Below are 9,593 nucleotides of genomic sequence, written 5' to 3'. Positions count from 1 at the left end.
GGAACTTCAAATTTTAACATCTATACCAATTCCAAGCATATCAAGTTTAAACATGTAAAATAATCCAAGAAATTAACTCAACAAGGAATAGCAGATGCTGATAATTGGATCCTTTCATCTCCATGACAGGCTAAAATACTACATGACAAAAGAAATGAGAAAATGACAATCCAAAACTGTCTTGTAAATAGTTCTCCAATATCGACCTCTTCATCGGTTGGCCTTGGCAACCCTCTCAATCTCATCCTTTTTTTTAATGGAATAGCTGCAGAAACAAACATAATCCACAGTAGTAACCAAATAAGTTGCAAACATCCAAAGAAAGTGATTTGGAAAAAAAGGTTCACAAATCAAGTATACTATTTTATAACGAAGCAGTAAGTTTGAAATATATCTATAATTTTCTAAGATGCGTGAACACTCAAAATCTCAAGCCTTTTACCTATTTGAAGAACCCTTGGCAGCATTGATGAGTTCATCTGCAAGGCACTCAGCTATGGTCTTGATGTTCCTGAAATCACTCTCACGTGCACCAGTTGTCAGCAAATAAATGGCCTGGTTAACACGGAGAAGTGGAGAAATATCAACAGCCTGACGCCTCACAACACCAGCTAAACTAATACGAGTTGCATCTTCCCTTGGCCCACTAGATGATCAAATGGAGAAGACAAAGCTATTAATGAGACATATATGGTAGGCATGAACTTCACTTAAAAAAACAGTTGAAGAAAGTTGAATATTTGTTAGCAAAAATCATTATTTTATTTGAGATTAGTTAAACTAGTATTCAAATGACCCACCAGCATTTTGGATACTCAATGTCAGTATTTGCAAATATGGATGGCCAAACCAATATCTACAAATATTGAAACAACATTTGATGCCAAGATGGGCCCATTGTTACCCCAAAAATAAAGATAGAAGAATATATGGATCAATTAAGCGCCCGTCATCAGTGCGCACCTGTTGATGACAACATCAACAATTACTTGAATTGGGTTCTGGTCAGTCAACAAATGAATGATCTCCATTGGATGCTTGATGATGCGGACAGCCATTAGCTTCTTCCCATTGTTCCGTCCATGCATCATAAGAGAGTTGGTGAGCCTCTCAACAATTGGGCATCGGGCCTTCCTGAAACGCTTAGCCTGGTATCTACCAGCTGTGTATGGCATATAAACCGGATGCTTGGAAGCTGTTGCTGTGATGTAATCCTCAACAGCGATGTCATTGATCTTCACCAAAAAGTGAGATCATAGTTAGAGAGAACTTTTAAATTGTATTCAAGATAAGTTTCAACCTTACTAATAGAGGAACTTAAAAATAAAACTCAAGTATAAAAGGCAAAAACAGAAATAACAATCACCTAGGTATTACTTAACACTCTTCATTTTCTATTTCTCTCCAGTGTCTGTTAATTATTAAATTTATAATTCTAACAAAATATTCTCCACTTCAGGAATGTTGTTGAGAAAGAATTACACACTTTTACTGAATAACAACACCTAGTTTTCATGGAATAAGAAACTAAACAGCAAAGCACATAATATTACCCTCCTAATCTCCCCATTCCCCAGAATTAGCTTATTTGTCTATCTGGTACCAGTTAATAGAAGTGCAACCATGCTGAGTGAACGTCATCTAAACAGGGACGGGTAAACCTAAAATCACATGGACATGCGCAGTCCAAAAAGACGTAAATCTCTTGGATTCAATGCAGATGAACGAATAATATGGCAAAGGATCTACATAGGTAAGGGACACCAATTTTTGCTAGAAACCTCTCAGTCTTGTAGAGATATCTATATAGCAGCAGATAAATTGTAGAGAACTTCTAGTGCTAAGTGGAGCAACATAGTATAATTTAAAGGAAGTACATTCAGCTTGATTCTAGGAAAAGGAAGGAGTTTTTAGCAGCAATAAATATGTCATTATGAAAAAATGAGTTACTTAAAAGGAATTAAGAGAAATGGAAGGTACCTGAACATCGTAGTAGGTCCAGCGATTGAAAAGCATAACATCGCTGTGAACCTTATTCTCTGCGCTTGCATCCACCGGGGCGGCTACTACACCTGCGTCCATTTCTTCTTTTGCTCCGATTATTCACCTGTTGCACTGAATTTATAGTTAAAACAATACATTTCACATGATTTTTGTGTTTCACCTTCGGCGGAGAAGAGTCTTTGCTGTTGTCTGCTGCTGCTGTCTGCTGCGTTAAAACCCTAGAAAGTTTATAGTAGGGTTTTGGGGAAGTTGGGCAAATGCTAATGCGATAGCTCAGCCCGGTAAATGTTGGGCTTTCTGCTTTGCTGTGTCAACAATCTGACTTTATCATCAGGCCCAAGTCCACTATCTTTGGGTCACAAATAGCCTGAAGAGATCTTTACCTATATGTACTTAGGGGTGGCAAATGGGCGGGTTGGGCTGAATTTGTATCACGGCCCCAAATACCTGTCGTGATGGCGCCTATCACATTACTAGGCAAGCCAGACCAACTATCAAACCGCAACCTATTTTCATTTAATAAATCATTTGCTAACACGGTTAAATTTCCAATTTATCATAATAAGTGTTTAAAACAGCAAGATAGATATACAGAAGTCAACAAGACATAGAAACTACACAGCCCACACTGATCTGGTGTCACGAGTCTAGAGCCTCTAATACAAGTCTGAACAACCTACTACATAGATAGTCTAGAAATGCGAAATGTAATAAGATAGAAGGGAGAAATCAGGGCTGCGGACGCCATGCAACTACCTCGAAATCCCCGGCAGATACTGGAAAATAGCTGAAAGCTCTCACTCGGCCGCTCGGGCACCTGGATTTGCACACAAGGTGCAGGGAGTAACGTGAGTACGCCAACTCAGTAAGTAACTAAAGTAAATAATGGACTGAAAGCAGTGACAAACAGTTCAAAACATATAACTTTAAAATCAGTTCTGTCATAAATTCATCATTTCCAGTTTAAAACTTTGAAATCAGTTACTTGACAATATATCCAACAGAGGCTTATCTATAAGAAGAGTGAAAACAGTGGAAACATCATAACAGGGGCCCTCGGACAAAGGATCACTCAGAATACGGCCCCTTGGGCCTCTCAGTCACTCGTTACTCAGCTCTCTGTTGATACCTAATTTTTCCTTACATATTTTTATATACTCAAAATATTCTCAAAATAGCATGTACATGCATATATAAGCATGCCCAAGGGTTTTGGTATTTTTCCCTTATTTTTAAAGATTTTTAAAATCAATTTATTGTCTATTTTAATAGTACAAAATTCAATAATTATTCCCAGACTAGCATTTTTTGGTGAATAATTTATTTTCATTCTCATATTTATACCAAGATATTTAAGGTAATTTTTGCATATTTTTACACATTTGTTTGGTATTTTTAAAGCCAAATTGCATATAATTGCAATTATAGCCTATTTTACATTAACAGTATTTTACAATTATAAAATCATTTTTAGTATTTTTAGATTAATATTTATACATTATTAATTAAGTTCAGTACCTTTAATTTGTTTTAAAATCTTTTAACTATTTTATAAAATAATAAAAGAGGGAAAATTGGCTATTTAATAAACAACCCTTTATTATTTCAATTTTAGCCAATTTGGCCACACCTCTATCAGATTTAGTTGACCCAATACCCAATTAAACTCACCCCAGCCCAATCCCTAATATAACCCGGCCCAACCCCGATTTAATCTGAGCCGTTGATCAAGTAAGATCAACGGCCCAGATCTATTTTCCTTAATTAAATCTAACTACCCCCCTTCGACCCCTCAGTTTTCGAGACAGTCTCTCTCTACTTCGTCTCTTCCTCTCCCCCTTCTCTCTAGAACCTTCTGGTTCTTCTTCTCCGATGACCTCCACCATCTCTCCGACCACCTCCAACCTCACCTCTTTCGACCACCAGCCGCCATGAAACCCTATCTCGCCGATTCCCTCTATCCTTGAGACCCCAGAAGCCTCCGCCATACAAGTCAATCACTGAAGCTTTGCCTGGTTTGTTTCCGGCCTTTCTCCGGCTAGTTTTGACTCGATGGTGTTCTAATAACCATGGTTCCTGAGTTTCACGGCCAGGTTACCTCTACTTCTTCTGTTTTCTTAGGAAACCCTAACCTCGACCCAAGTCTCTTAAAAACCCATCTGTATTTTAACGATTTGTGACCCATTCCTTCATGTTTTAAACCTTTCTTTACTCGATCTTTACAAATAATCAAGTTTTAAGCATTTTTGTCTCCTATTTGAAACTAGGGTTTCTTGACCCTGTTTTCATAAAGGTTTCCTATAATTTTTAACGTCTCTACTGTGTTTAAGCTATTATCTCCTGATTTTATGTTATTTCAACGAGTATTAATGAAACCCTAGGTATCTTGGGTTGTTTCTTTGCTACTTGACTATGCATCTATGTGTTCTCTGCAACTCCTGCGTTGATTCATTGTTCCGACCTTTAATTCCTGCTGTTCTATGAGTACTTCTCCCTGTTAATCGCATGACTGTTATTTAAATGCTTGATGAGTCCTACGGTTTGTTACTTGTTACTTGTATTGATCCCTTTGTGTATTAACTATGATACTTGCCTTAGAACTCTTTACTAATTTTGTGTATTTTCCTTTAACTATAATGCTTGCCTTAGAACTCTTTACTGATTCTGTGTATTTTCCTTTAACTGTGCTACTTGCCTTAGAACTCTTTACTGATTTTGTGTATTTTCCTTTAACTGTGCTACTTGCCTTACACTCTTACTGATTTTCAGAATAATACTCTGCCTTATTTTATATGCAAGCATTTTGCCAATTAATTCTTATTTTCCTTAATTCATATGTTTTGTACCTGGTCCTAATCACATGCCTTATTTTTTACTACTCTCTGTATGATTGAAATTAGTCTTTCAATTAGTTCTCTTTCCTTATTTGTCACTATGGTAGCCGTTTGAACTAAGACTCCCCAATTGAAGGGGAGTACTTACATTGATTGGGATTCTAATTGTATTTACTTCTATAATTATACTACACTTAACTTCTTACCTTATTTTTTCTACTCGTTTTCAGAACTATAAATACTCTACTCTTTCATTAGCAAAACATAGACACACATCACTGAATACTCTGAATTCTACATTCTCTTGTGCTCTTTCTCTCCTGCTCTTTTGCTCTATTGTTGTTCTCTGCTCTTGCCTATTATTAGCCGTCTGTAAGCCAAGGCTAATATTGCGTTATCACTTTGTCTTTGCATCCTGCTCTTGCTCTCTTACTGGTATGTCCTAATTAATCTTCAAGTCTCCAATCAATGTGTTTATTCTTGTTTCAGCTCATTATCTTCTTCATTTTCTTCTATTTACGCTTCTACTGCTCAACATGCTATTGATTCTTTTGTCTTAGTATTTTACCATGTCTTCTGATTTATATTCAAAGCCTGTAATATGACATTGTCTATCCCTAACTTCTACTTACTATGCCCGTATCCTATTGCTATACATTATTATGCCTAAACTTTACCACTTCTTAATTCCCCTGATCCCTGGTACTTTATATGCCCTGCTTGATCTGCGTGCTTCTAACTGACTTTTATCTTAACTGTTATAATTGTCCCCCCCCCCTGTTGCTGTCTAAGTATTATGTTTAAGTTTGATCATTTCTTGGTCCCCTGAATCTTCGAATTCTGTGTAGTCATGCTTCAGTAAATCTCTGTATTTCCTCTAGCATTATGTGATCTATCTGTTCCCTTTCCCCATGATCCTTGTATGCAATCCTATATTGTTGAACTGGTCTTCTTTTTTTAAAACAAATCCCTTGTTTTTGAAAACTCTTTTAAACTACTTCTTCCTGCATTTCACACTACTCTAAGAGAATAGGTTCTGCCCCCTTCGTGTGAGCATTGCTTTGGGTACCTCTGAGTACTCACTGAACTTTGACACACAAGGCTGGTAATCCCACACTGTACCTGTCCTGCATTCTTCTAAGTGTTTAGGTGCTGGTATTGGCCAAGGACCCAATAGGGCCCTAGGGAGCTTTGCCGCACCTAGACCATGGCAAAGGCTGTGAAACTCGAAGGAAGTGAGGTTGGAAGACTGGGCCTGATTGAAGGCTCCCTATAGAATAACTTCTTATTTTTTATTTATTACTGTAATTCATATACTATTGGTTTGTAATAATTTGTAAATGAACGATTGGGGATGATAGTGAACATGGGGGAGGGGAATGCATGTTTATTTTAAGTAATGGGTAGAAAACTTGTTTATAGGTTTTATTTACCTATTTGCGCAATAGTAACCTGCTTAGGGCATGCATTTTCATGTGTTAGAAATTATGTTTTAGGTCATGCACTCTCAGTATGTTATTGTACTCACTTCATAACTTTAATCAATTAACAACAAGCCAAATAAACTTTCATTACTGCATCGGCATGTTAGAAATCATGTTTTAGGTACTCCTATGTGCATTAGATATCCTGCCCTTAGGACTTCTTATTCGTTCGAATTACAGTGGTTAATTAACATGTTAGTCTAATAACTTTGCTAAAATATTGCTGAGTGTTTGAAACGTTTCTGCAAATGCATTATCATGCGTACCTTAGAAAAATCAGAATCAAATATGCATGTCCATTCCTTAAAATAATCAGAAAATGTATACGACGCCTAGGCAAACTTTAGGCCCAATAAGAATTGATTAATCGTGTTTAGGACCAACCAACTTCTTTTAAATTCGAACTCTGCCGCTCCCATTCTTGCTTTGATTCTCTGAAGTTCACTCTATTTTTCTTAAAAAACTCTGCTCCATCTGGAAACGATTTTGAAATGGTGCACCTATTTACTCTTACTGAGTTTCTGATTTTTATGTTCTCAATCACTGGGTTACCAACCTCTGCCCAGAATCGTGCTATTTTACTTGTCCTGTACCTCATAAAATTACTGTTGCTACCTCATTTTTTAAAACCATGCTTTAACTGTTGTTACCTATTCCTTTGTAAAAAAACTCATATCTTTAAGACCTTGAATGTGTTTAAGACGTGCTAATTATGCGTTCATTTGAGGAGGGATCTGTGAGCCTTTATTTGATTTCGTATGTTCCCTGATGTGCAGTCCTATTTGTTATGTATGTCGCTTAGCATTTTTGCCTTTAAACTTAAGGGTTCAGCTTAGTCCCTACCACATAGGAATAGTGGTCCTAAATACCCTCCAGGACTTATAGAACGGGACGAATAATAGCACGCGGTAAGTATTCGTAACCAACACACGCGTTTAGTAACCATTACGGGGTGGGAAAAGTAGAATATGGAGATGATGACCGATGTGCTAATATCTCATGTAGCCCCTTTTCTAAGGAGCAATTACTGAGTATTGCATTAATGATCCATATTAATCATGAACCTAGGACCCCTCTCCCTTTGTTTGTTTTCGTCTCTTCTTGAAAAACCATTCAAACCTTTTCGTAAATCTCTGTCTTCCCTACTTACCTTCAAAGTCTTTTTAGCTTATTTGCAATTTTGTATATTTGAATCTTTGATTGTTTATTTTATTACATGAAGTCACAATATAGCATAACCGAGAACCACACTAGTGGATCTTGAAGGGTGCCTAACACCTTCCCCTCGAGATAATTTTTAGCCCTTACCCAAACTCTGATTTTTCAACACAAAAACCCTTAGTGTCCTAATGCACTTAATTATTAGGTGGCGACTCTTCAATTCCAAAAAACCCAAATCCCAAAAGGGAATAGAGTTGTCCTCCCAAATGTCGTAAACCCGATTTTGCGAAAAAAAGGGGGCATCAATACCAAGCAATACACGTCTAAATCATACTAACCAAACAAGTAACTCCGAAGCAAATGGAGCACACCAACATCTTCCGCTGAGCTGATAGCCTACTTGGAGGACTCTCGAAAGGGATGCCAGTACGAATAATGTGCCGAGTATGTAAGGCACATAAATAAGTACATAACAGACATAGAAGAAATATAGAGTAAATGACTCAACCTGTAAGTCTGGATAACTCTGTAAATTATAAAATAATTATAATGTCATGCATATGCGTATGAATGTCATGTCGTGCATAGGTACATGTTTCATAACATCATCAGGCCTCTGAGGGCATCCCGTCATATCATCTCGGCCACTATGGGCAAAATCATCAACGTATACCAGCTGATCAGGTGGTGGTGGGTATATAACGCCATAACCTTTCCCATATCCCATATATATATATATATATATATATATATATATATATATATATATATATATATATATATATATATATATATATATAACGCCATCTGGTCATGGGTCAATGTGCATGTATAAATGGATGAAATGCATATGAAATACGTTAATAAAATCTCTTGGCACGTCATAAGACCATTATGCCTATAACATCATGAAATAAACTTTATCAATTTACGTATTTTCTGAGACCCATGAACAAATGATAGAATAATAAGACATATGGGGAATCAAGAACATAGGAATCTCTAGTATTTCTATGAATAGAATCATTTATGGAAGTTGTGCATTTGCTCGTTTCGTTCGTGTTGTATAGATCATGCCAAAAAGAAAGAAGGGATAGCCTTAACATACCTGAGCCGATTCTCTAGACAATCCCTCTAATATACGTCAATTGCAACAAATCACGTAACGGCGAGATTGGAGTAGGGAAAAATCCATATGATATTCTTGAGAATAATTGCACCGTACTTCCTTAGAATCGCAAAATCTTACGTTACAGCTCCGACCATTATAAATCACGTATGCAAATTTCTCTGAAACGTGATGTTGTATCTTCACAACTTTATTTGTGTAGCTCACGTTGAAGGAATGTTAAAAGACTGTAACTCACTTTGAAAGAATGTAACTTACTTTGGAAGAATGCTTAAAGAATGTTAAAGGCCTTATACTTGTATACTTCTTGTTCTTGCCATACATATATGTTAAAGTGACACCTTGCCAAACCTTTTATGAGTCATCTAATGGGTTTTGTTGCCAAATTCAAGGGCTGCCACGTTTTTGGTAGTGCAAGCCTCATCCCAATTTACCATTAATTAATACTAATATCATGATTACTTTGATAATTTCCCACTATTTAATAATTAACCAATTACCCACATAATTAAGAATTATCTTAAATTACATAAAATACTACTCACTTTTAATACACTTTGCACACCTTTCTATTATGGTCATATGGTACCTTGTGTGGCACTAGTCCATAAATACGGGGTATTATAACTTAGACCGTATTTTACCCCAAAATATCAAATTTAGACGAAATTCTGATCCGCTCACCCTCTCACTTCCATGAATTTACTTATCACTTGTTTGAAATAGTACAATACTTATAATCTCACAATAATCTCATTCCCGAACTTACGTCGATTAACTTACGACGAAACTTTATCGTACGAAAATGCGGGATATAATATCTCATTTTCGAGATTTCATCAATTTACTTATGGCATATTTTTACGTACGAAAATATGGGGTGTAAGACAGGTACCGGAGCAGGAGGCTGATGGAGAGCCTAGGAGGAGGAGACTGATTCCCCAGGCTGATGACTTGGAGATTGAGCTGGAGGACCCTGAG

At 36.7% G+C, this 9,593-nt stretch overlaps 1 protein-coding gene across 1 annotated transcript; it reads right to left on the bottom strand.

Moving 5' to 3' along the window:
• Positions 211 to 3,937, bottom strand: LOC109235064 (40S ribosomal protein S5-like). The gene is made up of 5 exons (XM_019401070.1): positions 3,928 to 3,937; positions 1,981 to 2,063; positions 964 to 1,235; positions 443 to 646; positions 211 to 265 (listed from the first exon to the last, which is right to left on the bottom strand). The coding sequence occupies exons 1-5, from the start codon at positions 3,935 to 3,937 to the stop codon at positions 211 to 213; spliced, it is 624 nt and encodes a 207-aa protein (XP_019256615.1).

Source organism: Nicotiana attenuata, chromosome 11, assembly GCF_001879085.1.
Source record: "Nicotiana attenuata strain UT chromosome 11, NIATTr2, whole genome shotgun sequence".
Classification (NCBI taxonomy): Eukaryota; Viridiplantae; Streptophyta; class Magnoliopsida; order Solanales; family Solanaceae; genus Nicotiana; species Nicotiana attenuata.
Note: the sequence above shows the minus strand (reverse complement) of the source record. Positions and strands in the feature narration are given on the sequence as shown.

Bases quoted from the DNA above. Each gene is read 5' to 3' on its own strand.
- LOC109235064 (XM_019401070.1), bottom strand. The intron at 1,236-1,980 runs GTACCTTCCATT...TTTTTGGTGAAG, and splicing joins GGACCTACTACGATGTTCAG to ATCAATGACATCGCTGTTGA. The intron at 266-442 runs GTAAAAGGCTTG...TTGTTTCTGCAG, and splicing joins GCCAAGGGTTCTTCAAATAG to CTATTCCATTAAAAAAAAGG.